Genomic DNA, 24128 nt, shown 5'->3' on the forward strand with positions numbered 1-24128 from the left:
ATTTTCAGAAGGGTGTATTTTTCTGCTTCTCCAATGTGCACTTCTGTGGAGTTCTATGAAGTGCTCTTTTGAGAAACCAATGTCCTTGCGTAGCATTAGGTTCTCAAGTTCTTCAGAGGCACTTACAAAAATGCAGTTTAATAGCAGTGGATAGAAGGAGAAGTTAATCATACTAATAATTCCAGTTTGGTCTATTTCCAGGTTAGAGTTCCTTTAACTTGCTTTAGCTCATCATTGCTTTCTAATAAGCAGTAGAAGTGATTTTTTACTCAGTTCTCAGTGTAGTAACATTTTTCTTTTTATCTTGGTGGATGGAATGGTACTTCAGTGTAATTTAGTTTGAATTAATGGTCATTCTTTATTTCCTGTAATTCTTTTATTTTTTTTTCCTTTTCATGTCATAAGTTATGATGGAGCCAGTCATACCATAATAAATGGAATAAAGCTACTTCTAATGATCCATGCTAGTCACATTAACATTAGGGTTTTCATTCACTTCTAGTTTATGCCAGATTATTAACATTTATCGCTTGAATGAAATTCACATTTTAGTTGGTATAGAATTTTTATATAAATTCATAACCATTCTCTGCCAAACAAGCAAAGGTTAGCAGTAAGTAGATAACATAGCTTAATGAGGTCAAATCAAGCTGATTCATGATCACTATGGAGAAAAATATCCTCCTGGGGAAAATACTTGTGCTGAAAAATCCCATAAACCAAACCACTTGTTTATCTGTCATTCCCACAGAGATAGTAATGTAATTACTCTCATAATTATCTTCATTAGTGTCAGGAATTATCTGCAATTCATTCCTCTGCTCTGAGTATGTTTGTTTATTTACTGATTTTTTCTCAGATATAGCCAACAGAGCTAAGAATTTTGGATTTGCAAAGCCATACAAGAGACATCTGTGATGCACTGTTCTGACATTCTCTCTGCTGAAATATAGATCTCTGTCTTTCAGTTTCAGCATCCCTGTGCCCATTCCCTGACATCTGCCCTTCATTACATGGTTCCCGTGCGACCAAGACGACAGATTGTCTATCCTCTGGAAGAGCTTGGCATAAATGCTCCATCAGAGCAGGTCTCCAAGGATCAGGTGGGTAACAGAAGCAGCAGCAGGCAAGAGGCATAGTGCCAGCTAATGCAGGGTTTGGCAGATGGGATGGCATTACCAACTTCGTGTTGATAGGTTGCTTCTTAATTACATTGAACATGGTGTCCATACCCTTACAATCCCAGCTCTGCTTCTGCACAACCATCACTTCTTCTAAGCTTGAATTTAAAACATATTGCAACCAGCAATCACTGAACTATTACATTTACCTACTAATACATGCTTATGTTTTACCAATATTTTTCCATGATGGTATTTTCAGACTCATAACACATTTTAAATGTTCTGACTTACTATTTATCCCCACTTCCTGGTAAGTTTATTCAGGAATTATGCTTTCCAAGTGAAAAAATACAACTTTATGGTTCTGACAATTTATGTAGAAATTGCTTATATATATATATATATTTTATTTTTTTTATTTTTTATCAGTCGCAAAGTCAGTTTTCTTCAATGCACAGGGTACCTTCAAAAATGCTTCAAAATACCAGGAATAATTTAACAGCAAAGAAAAAGTTTGTTTTCACTACCAAACAGTTCTTATTTATGTAGAACTCATGCAATCAAGAGTTTCTGAAATTCAAGTCTCTTAAAATTTCATTGGTTAAATAACATACACTTTATGCTGTCTTATAGTTTTAAATAACTAAAATTTGATGTGGAGAGGCTCCTCACAAGAATAACTAGTGAAGCTGAAATACTATGAAAAAAAAACAATTAGTGATAGATACTCTCAGTAGGTAGCTGTAATTTACTAAAGAAACATAATTAGGGAGCTTTATGTCTGTCTACTACCTTCCAGTTGGCTGAGATGGATTCCCATATAATAATTTTAGTGCTGTCCTTTTCGCAGTTAGTCAGTAATTTTTGGCATTCAAAACTCTTAATTAGGCAGCAATTGGAAAAGCAAAATCCAGAGCATGGCTGAGCCCATTAAATTGAGTTTGGCTTTGTTGAATGAAGTCTTTCCCTCAGCATGTACATCCTTACCTTCCTCTTCTATACAGAATAAACTATCTAATCCTTCTTTTTTAAACTTCTTGCTATTTTATCTTTAAAGTGTGCTGTTACTCCTACTAGAAGAGCTCATCTTGTTGTTATTGCAGATAGAAAATTACAGACCTCCAATTTCTAAGAGATTTGCAAACTGGTGTCTGCTCCATTCCTGGGTTCTTTCTGAGGATTTCTGAGAGTTGTAGGTAGTGAGATAATTGTTTAATATCTCCTGTGTTTAATAAATTTCTGTTGAGTAAAACACACAAGTATTTCACTAGCAAAGTTTTGCTTGGGGAAGAAAAAAAAAAATAAAAATTTAGCACCGTATAAGTATCCATGCATATGCACCAGCATTAATTATAGATTTTTGACAGACTGTGTCCTATCAAAACTGACATCTGGGGTTGATCCCTAGGCAGTAACTTGAGGATAAAGCTAGTCCTGTACTGCTGCCTATAGTTTTCTGAAATACCAAGAATTGGAAACCATACAAAGCTAAACCGACTCTTCTGTTGAGTGAAAGAAATGACCTCTGGCCAGCATTGGTTGGGGAAAGCTTTATAATTTGAGGTAACCTACCATGGGGGACTGCATGTGCTAGTATAAGTAAAAAGCTGTTGCTGCTTTCAGATCTTGGATGTTTTGTTATCTCTGGCAAGTAGCCAGGCATAAGGCATTTTCCCTCTCTTTAATGTTACAGAAAAGAAGATTGATGCAAATCAATAATCCTACTCTTCCCTGCAAAATCCTGCAGCTAAGTTGCAAATAAAACGAGGTGTATTTTTATAAAATTAGTATAATCAGCTTTCAGGAGGCACAGAATTATTATACCTCTACATTATTTTGCAATCAAAATGTGTGCTCAGACACTCTGTAAACAGAAAGGCACAATTCCTGTTGCAAGGAGCAAGATACTACATATAACTCCTTGATAGAATAACTCTGCCAAATAGAAAGGTTGAGAATAGTCACCTCTAAAAATAGCAAGACACATTTTGGTCATGGAAGAGAGATGCTAGCAGGCTATCAAGTGAGGTGAAAGGGAAATGAAAAAGAATGTTGGAAGGAAAGTGTGGAGAAGAGAGAGGGAAAATGAAAGGCAGAAGAGGCTGGAGTAAGAAGTAGTGGGAAACTTTCTGAGGCAACCACCTTAATAACAGTAAGGAGAAAATGTCATTTACCATTTTTGTTAGGATGGTTTTGATCTTTCCCAAGCTGTTGTGTAGATATGGGCAGGAACTTGCAGGGTCTTAAAACCATTGAGCAAGCAGGGCTTCCAAGTAGTTGAGACAGCTCTGCCTGTCCTTTTCACATGTTTCTTCTGGCTTGCTAAGCTTCTTTTAATTGAGGTGTCTTTTCCTTATGTTAAAACAAACAACCAAACAAACAAATAAAACCCACTTCTTTCTGAAATTAGCACAAGCCCACTTTGTTCCTGAAAGCTGAAGGACTGGTTATTATTGTAATTCCTGTTTTAGGTAGGACATCCTCTGCAATGATGGCAGTTTTCTCACTTGGCATTTACAATCTCTGTTGTAATTTAAGTTGATTTTGAAAATGTAGAATTTTCATTTGAAAATTCATTTTTCAATTCTTTTTTAATTCTTGAAAATTCTGCCTTTCCTAATTAATTGCTTGAGTATCTCTGTTATGATGGAGATAATTGTAATGAAATTCTTGCTTTGATACCTACAAGATGCCCCTTGATATCTAGCCATCAACATCTGCTTCTCATCTACTGCTTTTGCAGCTTTTTGCCCTCCTCTTGTCCCAGCCTTTTTTTGAGCTGTCTCTCTTCTTCTCTTGTTCCCAATTTTTTTTTCACCAGTAACAGCCTGGGGCTCAGCAGCTCAGCCATTCGGTGTCTGAGCACAGCTCTTGATTTGTGCATGCATATCTCTGTAGGCCATTAGTGTCTTAGTATCATAGAGAGAGTGCACAGTGGGAGCTTGAGGGCTCAATGAATTTGTGTCTCTAATACGTTCCAGCCTGCTTGTGACCTTGAAGAGATTCACTTGTAAACAGTGACCAAGTACAGATAAAGAGGACCCATAAGGACCCTCTTCCTTGTTTCCTTCCTCCAAAGCCAGAAGCCAAAGCAGTGATCTAAATCAGGAAAGCTTTGCCCTCAGATAATTCCCACGTGTTGCCAGTCCGGATGGATCCTGGGTGTACAGACGAGACGTGGTTTTCCTGCAGGTCTGGATCAGTTGTTACAGACAAATGAGCACCAGTTGTTCTTGCTTGTCTGTAATGACTTGCTCTCCTTATCCCTCTGTGAAAGCTCTAGTCTACTCCAGAGTTTGGAAAAAGAAAAAAGAGGAAAACCCTATGTGCTACTCTGCACGGACTCCTGGCCTGCTCACACCTCTTCCTAGCAAGCAGAATGAACTGGGTTTCATGGTGTTTATGACAGCATGGGTCCTTCCTTCTGTAGTCTTTCTTGGAGAGCCTGGTATAAGGTAGAGATATGCAGAAATTTATCATATGAAAACATAACTTACCAATAACCAAGCAACTATTTAACTGCAATTATCCAGCCACCCCATTCACTCCTTGTCCTTTCATTCAGTATTGTTTCTAGTTTGAGACAGGCTTTGGCCTGTGTTGCCTTTTTGCTCGTGGTTAAAATGGCCGTGACTCTGAAGAAATTTAGACACTCTGTTCCTCTTCTCTGATTCCTGTCCTTGTTATTAAAGCCTTGCACTGGTTTTAAGGCAACCACAGGTTTTTTCACTGTAGCTCCTAAACCACAGCTCTGTGCTGCTTCATCTTGTGCTTCAGAAGACCTGATGCTTCCCAGGCAGTGCCTGTCCATTTCCTAAAGGGCTGAAAATTCTTATGGTCTTAGTAACATCTTCCTGTAACAGTCATAAATGACAGCATGAGCTTTTACTGCGTTCCTTGAGATGGCAAATACATTTTGCTGCTGATTTTCTGTGTCTTATCCTACAAAACTCTATCTTGCATCCCTTTACTGAGGAGATTGGGATAAATCAGATGAGGATTTACTGAGAAGGCACAGAGGAGGCAGCCTTATACTCCCCAGTCTCCCGCTGCAGCCCTCTGGAATGGTGCTGTTGCTAATGGTCTTACTTGCATTTAGTCCTGGAAGTACCCAGACTTTGGGATGCCTGTTAAACCTGCACTTCTCTAGCAAGCGTATCAGAGGTTCCACATATTAGCTCAAAATTGCATTTGCCAAGCTACTGAGTTTCGTGACACAGACCTGAAAAAACTCCTGTCTACTCATTAGATCAAACACTTTCTACAGCTGTTCCAAATCAAAAAGAAATCTCTGATTTTTTGTATTCTGAATCAGTAAACAGCATTGAAGCGCCAATTAGCATAAGATCCAAAGATTCAAAATCTTAATTCCTGCAGTGTTAAAACAGATTAGATTATTATTGTGTTTTGCACATCTGTCAGTCATTTCAGTCATGTTATGTTAAGAAGCAGTTGGTTACAGGAGAATACTAAATATCTTATGAAGTGCTGCTGGCCTTTAAGGTGCTTGTACTTGTTGGTGGAGTAGAAAACTGTAGATAATGAAATAATTTTTAATGATATCTTCATAAATAAACAATTTGTAAACTTGAATGCACCATCTGGGAGCATTCTGTTATCCATCTGCTTCATGTAATTATCAATCAAAGGGAAGAATAGGTGATATAATTAACAAGAATAACTGATCCACAGCGAAGAACAAAAATGTCACACATCTGTCAAATTATTTTCCTGTTTCTGCCTTGTTATTATTCATGCTATTGGGTTTGTTACATATTTTTTATTTCATGGTATCATTCAAGCTGTCAGGTTTTATTGCACAGTTCAGAATTGTTTCTTGTGCTATAGCTTATAAAAAGAAGGCAGAACGTTTGAATGTTGTGGAAGTCTGCACAGCATTGTATAAATCTATTTTAAAATAACACACACAATAAATCTTTCTCGGGTAATTTTGTACTTCTCAAGTCATGCTACACGTGCATTAGAGGAAATGTCTAAACTGGGACAAGAAGTAGTAAGTGAAGGAGTGACAGGTAAAAGCATGGAGTGAGGTGCTCAACCCAGTCTTGAGTTTGCTGAGCTAGTCCACTGTGAACTTGTTCAAGGGTTGAGTGTTGCCAGGGTGCCTGGATTGATGTCAAGGAAATGACTAGGGGGAAGATTACCTGTACTGCAGTGGGTTTGGTGCTGCATCCCACCACAGAAAAAGTTAGCCATAGTTCTGTGGATGCCTTCTCTTCAACATTATTCAGTAATAAAAATTGAAAGTGCACTGAATTACCAAAAGTGGTTAAGAAAAACGGTTGTTGCTATTTTACATTATAGCTGTCTGCCCTCCCCTAAAATGTATTTTGACTTTGTAGAAAATCTGTAGCAATAGGAAATTTCATTTTGGCTCAGTTTGTCCTATATAGATTGAAGTGAGGCAGTGGAATATACTGAAAGTGGCTAAAACATGAAAGTTGTTTGTTTGTTTGTTTTTAAATCAGTAAGCCTCTGCTAAGATAAAAGAGAATGAATGTAGCAAAAAAAGCTTAAGTAAAATGGGCAAGAGAATTCCCTGCTTTTTAAATGTTAAGATTGATGGATCAAAGTAAAAATATAATCATTCCTACATTATATAGTTTGTATGTGAACACGTTGATATTAAAAACAAAGGCTTGGCATGTAGTTTTCATTTAACCAGGAAATTAGTATTAATTTTTAAAGAAGTAACTGTTGCTTAAGATGCTATTGTGCTTGAGTAATGAATTTTTAATGCTTTTGTAGCATATGCATGGATTAAAATCCATTATTTATTGTACCTCCACTTGCTCGGTGAAGGTGATGATTTTTATAGCACCAGTAGTCATGCAAACACAGCCATTCTGAACTGATGGCTGATAATAAATTTCCTTACTGTAAATGTCAGTGGGTTTTGTGTATTGCTGCCATTACATCTTGTTTGGAAGGCTGAATATTACACAATTATGGGAGGCACCAGATGGCATCATTAACAGGAATGCTCTGAATGTTTACCACTTATGTGCATGTGTGAAATTAAAAGTAAGATGACCTATCTTTATTTTGAAAGCATGATGTCAGTACTATACAGGTGTTAATGACATTTGCAGCAAACTAAAATAGTAATTTCTGCTTAAAAACAGGTCAGACTTGTTTTCAAGCCTTTTCAGAACATTTCCAAAGACTTTGGATGTGGTATAATTGCAACTTGCAAGGAGGGAAATAGATTTTTTTTTTTTTCTTTCCCAAAGAAAGGTAATGTTGATTATTACAAACTGAAGAGCCACAGCTGTTGTCACTAAAATACGACTCTACTGCAGTAAGCTGCGAATCAGTCTCCCCTTGTATCTTCATACAGTTAGTAATTGTGTTTATTATTTTCAGTGTGAAATGTGATGCTTGCCTGTCTTTTAGATTTTGTTTTAAAGCTCTTAATTTTATACATCTCTTACATTCTTCAGTGAACTCAGTACTTCAGGAAAAATCTACCTATGTGCCATGAGCCTATGTGTGGAGAAGGTCAGATTGACAGAGATGGTTCTGCCTTCTCCCTTCCCAGAGCATATACAGTCCTGTTTTGAAATTGGAATCATGCAAGTTGTGATGTGCTGTGGTGGTTTTCTAGTGGTACCTGTTATTAGCAGCCATATTACTACTTTTCTCAAGAGAAATCCCGAGAGGGAAACCCTCCCGAGCCAGCCATCAGTGAGAGGTTTTTACCATGAGGTCCTGTCAGGGATGTTCAGCTTTTACAGTTTATAAACAGAGAGGTGAAGCAGGACTTGCTTAAAACCAAAGCTTAAGAAAGTCCTGTCTTTGTGGAAAGAAAACACATTGTAAGGTCTAGAAAGACTAGTGGTATTTTCAGTTGCATATAATTTTGCTGTTTATGGGTAAATCCTAATTTTAATTTACTTTTTAATTCTATATGAAGGTGATACAGTCAATGTGCATTGTGGTGGCACACGAACTATGTACAAATAAAAAACAAACAAACAAAAACTGAGAAGTTAAGGAAACGTTAAGTTAATGATGGTCTGTGGCTCAGACCCTGGTCCTAGTGCAGGAAAGTATTTTTCCATATCCATTTATGTTTAGAGCCAATTTGAATAAATGACTGTTATCCCATTAATTTTAAATGGCTTTGGTTCAGACTGTTAGACTCCAACTTCTCTTGTGAAATTATCAGTAACAAATTAGTTTTGTTTTAAAATGACTACATTTGCAATCTACTTTATTTACCTTGGAGTGACTTAGTAGATGTTTGATAATTATGCCACTAAAAGCAGGATTTTAGGAATTCTGTCATACTTGGGAAGCGTTTGCTTGCTCTTTTGACCCTTTGGGCTCCAGCCTTCCCCTGTTCAGAAGGGCAGAGTGCCACAGCTCTGGTTTTGGTGCAGGACCAAGCTTCAGGGACTTGCTTGTGGGACCAGGACTTGGAAGGAAACTTTTGCCTCTTCCCTGTGGAAATGTACGGTAAAGAAAATGCTTGGAAATCAAGGACCGTATGATTAGCAATGAAAGCTGGGTTGGCTATTTTACTAGTGTTCAGATGTCTTAGAAAATTGTTCAAGTAACTTGTTTAAAGATGTCAGTTACCAAAATTAATTGTATTGGTAACATGGTTATTGCAAACTATTCTCTATGTTAATTTTCAACATCTAAATTATTTGGTACACGTTTTTCACATTTTTCAATTAGCATTTTATTGCTGTCTTAGGCTGTTAAAATAATTTTTTGCTATTGAGCATCTGCCTGCTTTTAAGGTGTGGGTTATGACTTTCCCAGGGTCACTGTTGCAGGATCGTGGTGAGGCAGGAGCTCCTGGCTGCTCGATTTCTGAGGTGGTTTGCACCAGCTGAATTGCAGATAGTCACCAGCAAATCTGAAGGACTTGTTTGGCTTTCCTGCAGTTGTGCCTGGGGCATCTGGTACACTAAATTGTACAAATAGAGAAACTATGGCTATTCTTCCTTGATGAGAAGGCAAGAAAGCTGCTACTGGCTACAGATTAATTGCATTCTCTAGGGGAAGGTATGTCATTCAGGGGAGCTGCCACTATTTATGCTGCTGATCCGTGGAAAAGCAGAGCTGTGCTGCAAGAACAGGCCTGCTCTTACCCCTGCCAGGAGGCATGTGGGCCACAGGGAAAATGCAGGTGAAAGTTTGCTTCCTTGGGCCCCCCAGCCCCTGCACTGCGGAGGCTTATTGCTGACACCATGGAGCATGGCACAAGCGTGCACACCAGGAAGCTGCTGGTACCCACTGCAACTGCCAGTGTGGTGCAAGTGCCAGGGAGGTGCCCAGCAGAATGGTTTCCATGGCATCTCCCCGAAGTGCCTGTGCCTCTCCAGAGCAGAGCTATCTCCATGCCGATGGGCAGCAGTGCCATCCCGGTCCTCCTGGGCAGCAGCGCCAAGTCTGTGGCTGCCCACTCGCAGCAGCCTGATATTGTGTGCCAGCAAGCATCGTGCAAACTGGGAGCGGTTTGGCACATGACAGTGCCACCTGAGCTGCTGCTTTCGGCAGCACCTTGAAGTGCTGGGAGCCCAGCAGCGCTGCCAGGGCACAGTGTCCACTGCAGGACTGCAGCGGGCAGGGCTCCATGAATGGCATGCAGTCAGCAGCTTGGAGAGATGCAGTGCAGCCTTGGGATGTGTGCTGTATCACTCATGCTTCCACTGGGGGAAAGTGCTGTCAGTTAAGAGGATGGTCTGTGCAGCTGCTGTCAGCACTTGCAGGCCTTTATAGGTGCTGGGTTTGTGTGCAAGATGGAGGCATCGGTTGTTCTTCTCGGCAGATGACTGAGGGATTATTGGTGGCATTTGCAATGAGACATCAGGATAAGCTAGCAGCACTGGTGAGCTGTGTGCAATAATTTACCCACCCTTACACGTTGGCCTAGCGTCCAATCCAGTTGCTAGTTCCAGAGTAATTCAAACTGCTAGGATTCTTTACGTGGTTCTGTGTTTCTGTGCAAGCCGTGTACAGTCAGAGCGTTCTCATCAGAGTCCTTTATCCAGTGACTGACTGTCTGCACTTCTCTGTTGTATGGACTTGAGCTACAGAGGCCAGCTCTTTGCAAGGATTTACAAAAAGCAGGACAAGGAGAGAACCTTCCAGCACTGCATCAGTAGCGTCTACATGGTTATTGCAAGCTCCATTTTTGCTGCTGTAGCTTCAGACACAGCTAGAGCCCTCCTTGGAGAAAATCAGTATAGCTTCTTGATGTTATGTGTAATAGACCTTTGATGGTTTATATAAATTTGGCATACAGAATTGAAAGCCATCCAGTCCAGCCCCTCCTGTATTTCCACATTTATGCTAAGAGTTCAACTATATATAAGTATCTGGAAGGTATTTCAGGCTGAAGCTCCTAAATATTGCTACATTTTTGTATTTTTGTTAATCTTATCAAAAATAGTGTTTCCACTTTATTGCCTGCTTCTCCTCACCCCTCCAAATACTTGTGAGATAAAAATAAGTAGACAAAGATGAACTGGGAAGCAAGAATTGCCAGCAGAGCATTAGTGACTTTCTCAAAACAACATTCTCAAAACAACAGATGAGCATTAACCTCTGTAAAGCTGAATATCTTTATCATAAAATCTGGGGGAACTAGCTCTGAGAGCCAGCTGTATGCTTGGCCTACTTGCAAACCCACTTTACGCACTTCAGTGGCTCTGCTGCAGTTCCTGTGCCTTCCTGCACATCACTTTCTTCAACTAACATGGGGGAGAACTGAACTCTTATTTGAAAATTGCAACATTTAGAGTTTAGTCATTTGCTCTTTTAAGCTAAGCAGCAATCATGAGATCTTTGTGCAAGTGCAAACTGTCCAACCGTCTTTGGGCTGGGAAGCCAAATGTTAATGCTAAAAGGAAAAAAAGAAAAGGAAAAAAAGTTTCTTACCATAGTAACACTGGTTCTGCAAGGGTATTAAACGTGTGTCCATGTCTGCTCTCTTTTTGCTGCTCTTTGGAGTTCAACAGTGAATCCCTGGTTTCATAGAGAGTCATAGGGATTGTCATAGGAATGATCATAAATGTATAGTTTGTGGTTTTTCTAGAAGCTGAAGATCAGAGTTTCCTCATAGGAAGACTGATGTAATAATACTGACTTCATTCATAATGGCTTTTGAGGGCTGTGGATGAAAAATGTTATATAATGGCTACATGTTATCTGGTTAGTAAAACCGAATTACTAAAGAAAGATTCTTCTTAAAAAACAATTAGAATTAAAAAGTTATTCAGACTGCATTGTTTTTTTTTGTTTTGTTTTGTTTTGTTTTTCTTTGTTTGTTTTTCTTGTGAATCAAATGGAGCTTGAAATTAAAACAGGTCTGTTTCTTCACTTTCTTGTTTGCCTGCCATTGTTGCTGATCTCAGCACTGATCCAGGAACAAGTTTGTTGATTTTACTCCTTCTGATGCTTTTTAAAGCAGCAGACTTCAAGTTACATAAATCCTGCATGGCAGTAACTGTCATTCAGTTTTCTCAATGGCAAGTGCTCAGTTAAAACAGAAGCTCTGCATACAGGTGTGGAATCACAGAAAACAGTGCTGGAAGGTGCTCCTTGCTGGAGGTCTGCCTGGGTGGTGCACTGTTACCTCCAGGAGTAATAAAGAGTCTGTAAAGGTGCCAGACACACAAGCCAGTCAGTTCCATGCTTACCTAGTAGCACCCTGAACTCAAGAGTCAGGCCTTCTGAGTTCAGTGGCACTCTCACATACTTAACATTTAGCAAACCCTTGATTGTATTCAGCTGGATAAGGCCCAAGTGCTCAGTGTGTAATAAAATCAAGTCCAAACTCTGCAGCTTTATGGAGTCTTTGCACAAATAGTTCTAGCAGTGGCTGTAATAGTTCTCCTTGACACACTTGGGATCTTTACTAGGATGTATTTACCAATACCCAATTCAGAACATCCCACTGCTCCTTTTCTGTCAAAGCTCTGTCCAACTTCTTTCATTCTTGTTTGTTTGGTTTCCATTGTTTCTGTTTAAATGAAGGTGGAATTTGACATAGAACCAGACCTATTTTAAAAATAATAGTAATAAATATTTTTATATATCTTACAAATAGCCCAGGGCCCATTGCTTAAAAAGAGAACTAAAAGAAGCTACAAAATACTCTCCATCTGAGTTTGTGCTACCATTGTATACTGTGAGTAAATGTACAATTAATACATTTCCAAGCACTATGCAAATGGGGTGGCTACCCAGACGAGAGATTTGAACGTACCTTGTGGATGTATGATGCTGCTTCACCTGCTTTGGAAGTGGAGAGGAAAAAGTGCATACAAATGTGTTTGCTAAAACCAAATTACTATCTTTTTCACTGTTTACTTAGTGTAGAAGGATGTGTGATTTTTTTTAATGCTGTAAATTTTTTTTATTCTGGAACATATACTATGTGATGATGAGTGAGACATGATTTAAATGCAGGATTTGTGTTTTCAATGGAGCATTGTGAGAAATGCATACACATTTTTAATGGAAGTAAAGTTTGAAGGCCTCTAAGTGGATGGCACTGATGGCCCACATGGAGACATATCCCCCATGGGCTAATCAAGAGAAGTCGCCTTTGTCAGCAGCTGGAACTGAAGCCATAGGTGGGTGCTCTGCCCTCCCAGGTGGAAGCAATGTGACAGGTGGTGCAATGGTAGAGCCTGTCAGATAGGAGAGTAGAAGGGAAAAAAATAAATTAAAAAAAAAAAATCCCATTTTGATAATCAAAGAAAATACTTTTCTCTGAGCTGTGTGCCTTTTCTAACAATGACAATAATTGTTTTTTTTCCTTCACATTAATTAATGATTGTTATTTTATTTAATAAATTGGATACAAAGTAAACAAGTTAGATTTTGCTATTGACCTATCAATTATGATGTCTGATTGTTCCTCTGGGGAACATATGTAGTCATTTGTCCTGACATTTTGTTAAAATAAGGTGGTATTATGGAACCAATCCACCTAATTCCTTACTCCCAGGGGCCATTTAGTGTACTTAGCTGTTAGAAAGGTGATTTCTGAAGCATGACAGCTGTTGGTATTGGGGCCATTGTGTGATGAATAAAAACGGTTATATTCTGCTTGTATGCTGCCTTTCTATCATTGATACAGAAGCCATTTCATAAATTAGATACAACTCTTCCCTAGAAAATTGTATTACTGCTTTATAATTCTTTGTTGGAGTACATTAAAACAAAACAAAACAAAACATGACAACAATAACAAAAAATGCAGTGGAAGATGTTTGAACTTGGCATTGCTGTAAGGTCTTTTGGGTTTATCCTATTAGTGGCTGGCATTCCTGTCTAGTTATTTTGGTTGATTAGACACATTAGAAGAAGTTTCTCTTCATGTTCTTCTTACCGTTTTATTGGATTTGTTAAAAGCCATGTTTCACCAAAAGCATCACTGATAATTTTTCCTTCAGAAGGCATTGCTTTTTAAGAAATCTGCTAAACTGTGTACAGACACAAAAAAAAAAAAAAAAAAAAAAAAAAGGTAAAATTAAAAAAAGCCTTTCATTGCTCTTGACTGCAGAGTTCACAGATCCCAGGGTCTGAACACACAGCACCCTCAGCACGTATTTGTGGTGTCATGAGATCTCCATCTCAGCCCTTGCAGAATAATGCTGGGTGTTGCAGTCAGGGCTTACCCATTTAGTATGCTGTAAAAGCATAGCACAAGTTTTATTTTAAGCAGTGCTTTTAGCTGCGTTAACAATTTTAATCTATTCTTGTTTCTGAAAATCTTTAACAACGACATATGTTTTCAGTGAGATATATAAGGTTTGTTCAGTTTCTGAAATGTGGAAGTGTTATATCTTCATTTATGAACAAACTCTTTTTATTGGCAAACCCTGCTGTAAGGAGTGTTTAACCATGTTAGAAGTAGAAAGCACAGGCTTTGGATTAGAAAGTTGCACTGGATCACCGAAAGCTGCGGATGCCCTACGTATCGTCAGCTTGGGCAGCGCTGCAGCCATTACATGCTCAGCCCTGGCTATGGCTCTTCGGCATGGGGCTGCCTGAGACTGCAGGCACGTGTCAAGCTTCGCACTCCCAACTTCTCCAGTAAGCAGCACAATGGGCCAGTTTACTTTCTAAGTTATCTTCTGGAATTTTCTCAGTGGAGTTCAGCCCACTCATCTCAGAGATGAATCTGGCTCACCACTGGATGTCATCATTGCACTGTGAAGAACTACAGCCAGAAGAACATTTATCCGGCAGTAAAACAAACAAACAAACAAACAAACAGAAGTTGCCTGCCCAAAGAACACATTTAATTGCCATGTCTTAAATTGTTTCCTATACAGTGATGATGGTTTGCAAATAATTGACCCATAACCTTGCCTTAAGATGTGGCAGAGCACTCTAGTGTGGTATACAGCTTCTGTAGCGAGACTGCTGAAATCTCATCTGTAGGTCACCACCACAAAGACATAGCATAACAGATTGCCTGGGGATCTCAGTATGCCATGCTCTTCTTGAGAAAGCCAACGTCATTACCATAGCTTTAAAGTAAAGTACTTATTCTTCATATATTGAGTTACTCTGTCAACTAATATATATAGCGAATATTTCTACTGTAATTTTATAGAAGGAATTTAGAGAGCTTAATTTTATTAACCTGATGTATCCTATTAGTAAAAGAGGAAAACCTGTTAGAAGTCCTACATTGCTTCCTCCTTAAGTGACACTGCAGAAATATATAGGAGAAGTGGCTGATAAAGTAGCACGGTTTTCTATTTCTCCCTTCAGTGCATCCATAAATCTATAATTATTCATTTATTCAAATGTGAATTCATTATTCAAATGTGAAGGTATATAACCCAAAGCAATAAAAAAAGAAAAAAAAAGCAGAGATGTGCTGTATGATGGAAAGTGTTTCCCTGTCTTTCATCAAAAATTTGAAAACTAAATATAGTTTGGGGCAGAAACAATAAAAATCAAATGCAGTGTTGTCTCTTGACTCTCTTTTATATTTTTGGGAATCTTTCAGCTAGTTCAGGAGACCCAAAGAAACAGTTACAATGAAAATACCTGAAATTTATTGTCTTAAATATGTATGCATTACATGTGTATGCGTTAGGAGAAAGAAAACTGAGAAGGTATTAACTAAAACTTTTGTGGCAAGATTTTTGCCAGAGTATTCATCTCAGTGACATTATAGGAGCTTACACATATGACAGCCTGGCTTTTGGCATAGCTGTTCTGTATTTAATAATATATATATATATATTGAAAGAGATTGTGTATTTAACTAGCATTGAAAACTAAGGCATTCAAGACACAGTTTCCTAATGATTTTACAAGTAAAAGCATTTCCATAAATGAAACAGCAAGAGTAAAAATTGCTCCAGAAGGTACAAAAATTATCTCAGCATCATGTAAATATGTGTCCCAGGAGTTAACTAAATGGTGGTAAATTGTAGAAGAGACAGTATTTTTAAACCTTACAAGACTCTATAGTGTCTTTTTCAAGAGAAGCCAGAACATCAAGCTCTACTAATTTTGTGACCTATTAAAGATGCATACATTTACCTTTTTTTAGTATCTTTTATCTACTATATTATCTTGTGGTGTCCATGGGAAAATCATGATGTTAGTCATGTCAGTGATCTGTAAGTTTTGTATGAGTGCAAGGCAGCACAGTGCTGATGGCTTAATAATTCTTAGCAGACTTTTCCAGTTATTTTCAATGTATATCTATGTCACTATGTCATCTTTTTCATCTTTTTTTTTTTTTTTTTTTTGTACAGCTGAGTTACTCTTTGAACCACATAAATCGAAAGTTAATAACAGAATCTAAAACGTCCATCAACAGTAGGATTGTGGTGGTTGGTGCATCTGATGTTGGAATCTCATTTCTAGAAACGCTTGTTTTTTGGTAAGTTTTTAATTTTATTTCCTATACTGAGAAGAATACATTACCTTTTGTTTGAAGGGGTTTTCTTCCTCCATTTAAAAATCATCTCAGACCGCCTTTGCCTTTTTAGCCAAAAAAAGAAAATGTAGACATGTGCTTTGAATCTGTATCCAAGTAGTAACTGTTAAAGTTCTGGGCCTGTAATTTGAAGATGTTGAGAGGTTGGTGTCTCCACCCTAACTAACTATGGATTTCAGAAGTGCTTGCAAGGATGCTTGTAGATCCTCAAAACAAAGGCCCACCAAAAATGTGAATTCCACATACTTACAATCGCTTTGACCATTGCTCTTATACAAAAACACTGTAGGTAGAGATTAAGTCCATAGCCCTTCACATGTGCTACAAAGCACTATTGATTGTTAAAGCTAGTTCTGCCTATTGGAACCACAAATCACTGTCTGAATCCCTCCATTCTCCTACCTCATGGTGCTGTTTCCAGAGCTGTGCAGGATGCCTAACATGAGCTTGTTGAGATGTACCCTCATGGTACGTACCACCTGTAAGGAGAAGTAGCATAGTTCTGATTCTGATGAGGCGTTTGTTTTGGGGAGTGTTTGGGAACTGGAAAATTGCTATTTCTGGCCCCTCTGCCATTTTTACTGTAAGCCCTGGAGTGAGTGTGGGAAAGGTCTAGCAGAGGGCACCACTCTCTGGCAGTTACAAGCCTGCCTGGTGGCCCACAAGAAGGACAGGCTGTCAGCAAACATTAAAGAATTTTTCAGCAGCAAAACTGGAAATTGGCTCTGTTTACCTCAGGTTATCCAAACTGGAGTAAATAAACTATAAACTGGTTAAGAAGGTGGATAAATGTATGCAACTGTTTTTATACCTTCCTCTCTGTAAGCCAGAGCCAGCTGTGGACATAATCTGTTTTACAGACTTTCCAAAATTAGGAAGGGGGATCCTCTCTCTGATATCTCACTGCTTACACCTTCTATGCCAGTACCCTATCCATACCAATTTTATGGGGTTATTAGAAGGTTAGTCTGTGTGAGAATGCAATTGTTGGTTTCCTCGTAGGTTAAACATACACATTAGAAATGTCCTGAAAACATTGCAAAAATGAACATAGAATGCAAATTCTGAATGTGATCATGACAACAAAGTGCTCATTACAAAAACTAGTGGAGTTTGGCATCGCTGTGGTGGGCAGAGAATGGAAAATTTTGCCTACTTTTTGAGTTAAGCCAGAAGCTGGTACTTCTACAACCATTAATGACATCACAAATTAAAATATCATTATAGCAAGAGAAGTTGTTGCAGTGCTTTATGAATGTGGTTAAATTACTAGAACAGTGAAGAAAAAACATCTGCTTCTTACTCTCTTTTCTTGGCTCCTGACTTTTAATGTAGAGCATCCGCCTTAGGGTAAGAGCATTTTCCTCTCATATTCCTGTTCTTGGCACTTTTAGGCATTTAGTCCTACTCAAAGTTCAGTTGAAAACGTGCTTTAGTGGTATTAGCTGCTTTCTTGTTATTCATCCTGTGCTGCTTATTTCTATGCTTTCGGTACAAAATACCATGAGGGGAAAAAGAAAGCTATTTGTGCACCAACCAGGTCTGTCCTCCTTAGCCAGAAGCTGTCTACCTGCAGTGAACAGGACGTACAGATAGCATCAGGGTTGTGGGGAAATCCTTTATATCTCTGATACACCTCAGCCAGAAATTTTATTTGAACTATATTCTAGGAAGGAGTTTGTGCAGAACATGTCCTTCTTGTACATAGGAGAGCACTTGTCTTCAGCACTGCACAAATGGAGTGCTCCTGCTTAAGAGAAATTGAGTATTGCTCGGAGAATGCAGAAAGCAAGCTGTACTTTGTGCAAAATGTCACAGAATTTGTATTAACATATGTACAAGTTTAAGAAAGATATTTTTTTTTTCTCAGCAGCAGAAGTTAAAGAAAGTCTTCTGATCAATGTGAAGGCCTTTTAATACAATCTAGTTTGATTTACTCATAATTTTCTAATACTCTGTGCAAAGGTTACATGCACTAAAAATAACTAGATTGAATCAATTTGTAAGCCCCTAATCCTTAAAAAGAGGAAGTAGTTTTCTCCTCATTATTCTTCATACTTAATTATTTTACATTATCATTCACCATGGAAACACACAAATGTAATTCACTTATCTACCTAACAATTATTAGAACTACGTTTTACAAGTGTTTTCAACCTGTTTGAGACTGAAGAAATATATTTTTCAGTGGACAGAGAAATAACAATGAGAACAGTGTCTCCTCCCTCGAACATGCAGAAGGCTGCCTCTTGCCCCACTGCGCTATGCCAGCGGCACCGCATCTCTCAGCCAATGTGCCCGAGGCAGAGCGTGGTAGGGCAGGGTGCCAGGGAGCAGCCATGGGCACAGCGTCCTATCTGCTGGAACAGAGAGTGAGCTTTGAAACGCTGCTGCAAAGGAGGGGTGGATTCTGGGAACCAGTGTCTTACAAACTGCTGCTGCAGTCCTTTGCTCTGGTTTGTTACTGTGTGTTGAGAGTTTCTTGGAGAAGAATTGCTCAAAGCGCTGGTGTGCCCAAATCAGTGCTGGTTGTTTCAAAGGGCAGTGCAAAAATGCTGCCAGTCGGGGAAACTTCTTTCTAGTGCTGGAGTACTGCAAGCCCTGGAGTACCACCTCCGTTGTGCTTAATCTAATGCCAGGTCAGTGAAGGTGATCTCATTGAGCATGTTGCTTCACCATCCAAATAAACAGCTTCTGCTGATTTTCTTTTCTTGAGTGCAGTCACATTCGGATCTGTTCCGAGATACAGTGCTGCGTTTTCTCAGGACACATAAGAATTTTTTATCAGAGGGACAGGCAGACGTTGGAGGAGGCAGCACTGGACACTGGTGCAGCTGTGGGCTTGGCTGTGCAGCTGCCAGCAGGTACAGGTGTGAACGTGGGCACCCTGAGAGCCCAGTCAGCATGTGAGGAGCTGCAGCAAGCTAGGCAGCAGTTCCGAGGTGCTGCGGAAGGAGGGCAGCGAGTTGCATCATAAATTGCTTCAGTAATTAACTTCCCTGCAGGAGCATGGCAAGCAGGCAAGAAATTGTGATTCCCACAATTCCTGCATGAGGCTTCTCCTGGGCAGTGCAATTATGAGCTTCCCCTTGCACAAACCTGGGACTTAGGTCACTCTAGCACTAGGACAGGGCATACACAAATTGCAGCAGCATCAGATCACTTGTTAAAGCAGTGTAAATTCTGAGGGATGGCCAGTCCTAAAGGAGAAGTATCAACTGAACAAATATTCCCCTTGTGAGAAAGCAGTTCAGCCCGGCAACACGGACGCTCTGCCTCTATTGTTCCCCACCCTCCAAACTGTCATTGCGACTGGCACTGCTGCCTCCCCTTTGTTGTGGATGTGGGGAGAAAACTGTTTCAGACTCAGACTGAATAAAGCCAAAAAAATCTGAAGCATGGTTAGGCTGAAACTGCAAGGTGTTTTTAGTTTCGTTTGAGTGACTTGGTGTTAAAAAAAAAAAAATCAAGAAAAGGTTGTAACAGATCCTCCAGTAGATACATGTGACCTTCACTTAAGCTTGCAATGCTGAGTCACTACCACTGACAAATTATCATGAATGAAGACCCTAAAAAAGAGTCTGACTTAAGAAATTTTAAAAAGTTACATTTTTGTTGCCTACACAGAGATCAAGTATACATATACTTAATTTATAAATGAGAAAGATGTTTTAAGCATTCAGCTTGCAAATGTTAAATGAAAATTGGATCTGAAAATGATTTGAGCATGAAAAACCTATTTTCATGAATATAGAATATCAGTAGCTATGAATATGAGAACAGGGGTAATGGGTTGAGTTCAGAGTTCTGAAAATGCCAATTATTGGAGGTGAGCTTCAGCAGAAGAAAGAGCAACTCCAGATAAATAATAGATTTCAAACACTGTGAACACCTAGAAATTGAAGTACCAAGCTGAATAGATCTCCGTTAAATCATTCTTCCCCTACATGTAGTTCTGGAGAATGTCAGCTATAGCACATTTTAATCTCTTCCTATTCCCAAGTACTGAAATTATTTAAAAATAAGCTCATTGTTAAATACTAATTTATCAGGAGAGCAGAGTGTTTTGTTTTTTCTTGTTTGCTTTTATGAGTTAAGAATGATGGTCATAGCAGCAGAGTTAGGCCAGAAAAACATACAGTTCAAAAAATAGCATTTGTACTTAACTCTGGTGGATGATTCACAGAACAGCATGTTAACTAGTACACTCTGAGGGCAGGTGATTGAAGTTTGGCTGCAAGAATGCAAAAACCTTGCTCACAGCAGTATCTTGTCATTGGTTCCAGTGTAGTGAACCAATTAGCTTCTTATCCACCTCTTTGCATATAGCTGTGGAAAGCGTTATTGTCTTGTAATTATAAGGAAAACCCTTTTTAATCCATGATTTCAAAAACCTCTTTAATCCAACCTCTGGTGTAACAATGCCTTATTCTCTGAGGATGGTGGAAATATACGTAATGTACTACACAAAATAGCAATAAATGAATGGCAGCTAAGACCACAGTTTGTATGAAAAGGTTGTGAAATACATTTCTCTTTTCATTTGGATGCTTTAAAATGGTTATTGCATTAAAAAGTGAGTGAATGTATTAAAGTTTTTTTTTTGTTTGTTTGTTTGTTTTTTGTCAAAGTCATGAATTTTTCTCTCAAAATAGAGTTAGAATCCAACACAGTCAGTCTGCCTGCAGGACAGCTTCTCCCTTCCTGAGTTAAAGGTCTCTGAGATGAGCATAGAAATGGCTGGGGATTTTAAAGCACGCTTTCTGACAGAACAGCTACAACTGCCGTTATCTGGCAGCACAGTATTATACAATATCCTGCACATCTGTCCTCTTTGGCAATAGTTAGCATAATGCTTGCTGTTTAATTAGGCTTTTTATCTTTGCATTTGTCTGAGAACATCTGAAGCCTTCCATGTTGCCTGTCACTAATTAGTTGACTAATTAAATAGTTAGTGCTTACTTGCTGATCACAGAGCTAACATGTAATGAAAGGTTTAGCGATCTTCATTGTTTTATACTACTTATCTTTGCCACAAGAATCGGTATACGTGCTTCCTTTTGACTGCTGTTTTTTCATACCAAGGCAAATCCTGAACAATGTTGTAGTTGACCACGTGTTCACTGTCACCAGGCCTGCATCCTTCAGACATTGTTGCCTTCCATCATTTCTGGTGAATAGAGATCAAGTTGTGACAGAGATAAATACGATAGGTCATATCTCGCCTTGTTATGTAGCCACTATCACAATGAATGCTGTCAGTGACTGATAACAGACATAAACTGGGGAGAGGACATGGGTCCTCATCATTCTCAGCAGCCGTTTGACTGGCCTCTGCCAAAAAACGGCACTCAGTTAGCATCGATGTTTTGTTACCTTGTAGTTTATATTCTTGTTTTAGAGAGCTTTCAATTTCAAGTAAGATTATTTCAATTTCACGTACTTGTCCTTTAAACATATGCGAATACTTGTCTCAGCCCAAACTGTTCTTTCGCACTTTCAACTTGTAAGTATTTGCAGATTTTATTTTGTTAATATTTCTATGTCAGTAGTCGTAGCTTCTTTTTGTATATTTAAAGTGATACTGGAAATAGTAGTTTTCTCATAAAAGGCCTGCTTCAAAAATGATGTGAGTCAGAAGAATTTTTATAGAATTATATTTATCAGACCTTACCTGGTGACTGGGCATGCCTTCGGTGTGGCTGTTTCAGCAGCTCTGAAGAGAGCTTGGTAACCTGACTACCCGGAGCAGCTGGGGCAGCAGTCTGCTCAGTGCAGTTCAAAGCAAATAAAGAAGCATTGCAAGTGCAAACACCACATTTAGGCTTTTCAGTTCTTTGCTGAAGTGATGGAGTAGCTGTACTTTCTGTTCTGTTCATATTTATTTTTCCTTGTTTTGAAGTTTGTTTCCCAGAGCTGCTGCAGAGGTGTTGTAAGTACCGAGTTCTTCAAAGCAGTCTATAACCTGCCTTTGGGTTGGTTTGGAAGCAAAGTAAACTTCTCAGACTAGTAAAATGGAGAAATAATCAGTTGGCTGAAGGTTATGTTGTGATTCTGCCCTCTAGCGATTGATGTAGATTAGATTCCTGTTGGTCTATATTTACTCTAACATGCAGTGTAAGGGTTGTGGCAAATGAATATCACAAATCACAATACAAATGAGGGTAGTTTTTTTTTGTTTGTTTGTTTGTTGGTGTTTTTTTTTTTTGAATGTGTGATGAGCTGAAATTTTAAATTTTCTGGATTGCTGTAATTTCTGTCCACATCCCAGGAAGGAGAAGAGCGTGAATGCAGTTTACATTGCAATGAGAGTTGGGTGTCCATAAGATATATTCATGAGATGGTGAATCTTTACCATATGCCCTGTAATCTAGATTCTCCGAGTGAAGATTGGCTAGGTTCGATGGAGCTCCTCAGTGCTGTATCTTGGTTGCTTCTAGTACCCAAGCACTGTGCTGCCTTTCTACGTGACCTGTAAGCACACTGTGCTGTGCGGTTCGTTTCCCTGGGAGCTGCTAGCATCTTGGCGTTAATCAGGCACAATGCTGGTTCCACATTAGCTGCAGGGCACAGGCTGTTTGGGGAGGATGCGCTGTCATGGAAGTGTCACATTGACCAGGTAAAGAGATGGGCACTACACAGTGTGCGGTGCTATACTTCTCAGAGCTACTTCTCTTTCCCAAATGCAATATCAGCGAGGCAGCTGTGCTCATCAGGCTGCCAGGGCTTAAGGTGCTGCGAGGCCCAGATTCACAGCTGCTACATGCAGATGTTTGAGATCAGGAATTTTGGCCCAGCTGAATCCTCTGCCAGCCATACCCCCATCCTTCCCAGGCTGCCAGCTTTCTGTCAAGAGAATGTGGTGCTGGGGTGGTGCCTTGGAACATGCAACTTTTATGAGCGTCTTCTCTTTCTGCGTGCTCTTGCTTTTAGGAGGAGAAATATTGGTACAAATCTCAGGCTCATCAAATTCAAGGGGAGCTCACTTTTGACATCAGTGGGCTTTTCTAGGGTGCATACTTTTTCATCTGGGTGAAAGCAGCATTGCCAAATCTATATCAACCACTGCCAGAGTCAAGATTTTAATCTCCTTTGCAATAACATGCAATAACTTTGGGTAAATAGACAGCCACACACACACACACAAAAAAAAGGCAACATAATTTTGACTTTATGATTGTCCAATAGTATTACAAATGTCCTGTTAACAAGTTGGAATTTTCATTCTCTGTTATTCACTGAAACATTCACACAGGAGTAGACAAAACAGCAACCTCTCAGCCACTCTGTAGTTTTACTTCCCAGTTTATGGTACCTTTATTTGTGGAAAATGGTGTTGATGTGACTTTGAATCTGCCAGGTTTAAACAGCTAGAGACTGTAACTACCAGTGTCATCATGAGATACCTCTCATTTTCTGTCTAGAAAAATAATTGCCCTGTTTTGTGCTTTGAACAGGGTGAAATACTGAAACATTCGTAGAATGAAAATTGAAATTTTAGTTTGGAAATGCTCTAGCGAAAGCAATGGCTACTGGTACTTGGATTTGGTCAAATTCAAAGCCAACATACGTTTGGGATGACAGTGCTAATCTTGTAAACTTTGTAGGTAGGGGTGTTCCTGCATAGGTATATGTGTGCGTCAGATTCAGATGTGTGTTTTGTATGGGTCACAGAAACAGCTCTTCAGATTTTCCTGTTCTATCATATAGCAATTCATAGTATAAGGTCTTTGCCATGCTTTTTTTTAATAAGCAAGATCCTGGAACTACAACAAATCTTGGGTGAATATTATAGTTTTGTAAAAGGGTTTCTAAGAAACCTGTCATTGGGTTGTCTGCTGACCAGTCACCATATGGCTCATACTATGCTACAGAAATGCAATTTGTGCAGTAAATGTGTAAATAAGCAAGTACCTAAGACACAGTTTTAGGTTGTGTTAATTTCCTCTTAGTTGTTGTAGTCCAGCGTTTGTGTGCTACACACTTTAACCTGTGTGCCCATTCAAAGTCTGGTGTGTACCTTGCAAGTACTGGCAAGACGCTGA

The 24128-nt window shown here is 39.1% G+C and overlaps 1 protein-coding gene across 9 annotated transcripts in view; it reads left to right on the forward strand.

Moving 5' to 3' along the window:
* Positions 1-24128, forward strand: part of CFAP61 (cilia and flagella associated protein 61) — a 101811-nt gene that overhangs the window by 34895 nt on the left and 42788 nt on the right. For all 9 annotated transcript variants that reach the window (XM_035320954.1, XM_035320956.1, XM_035320953.1 and 6 more), the window contains 2 exons: positions 969-1103; positions 15899-16026. In XM_035320954.1, coding sequence (XP_035176845.1) covers positions 969-1103; positions 15899-16026 — 263 coding nt within the window. The remainder of the gene's footprint in view (positions 1-968; positions 1104-15898; positions 16027-24128) is intronic.

This window comes from Oxyura jamaicensis, chromosome 3, assembly GCF_011077185.1.
Source record: "Oxyura jamaicensis isolate SHBP4307 breed ruddy duck chromosome 3, BPBGC_Ojam_1.0, whole genome shotgun sequence".
In the NCBI taxonomy this organism is placed as follows: domain Eukaryota; kingdom Metazoa; phylum Chordata; class Aves; order Anseriformes; family Anatidae; genus Oxyura; species Oxyura jamaicensis.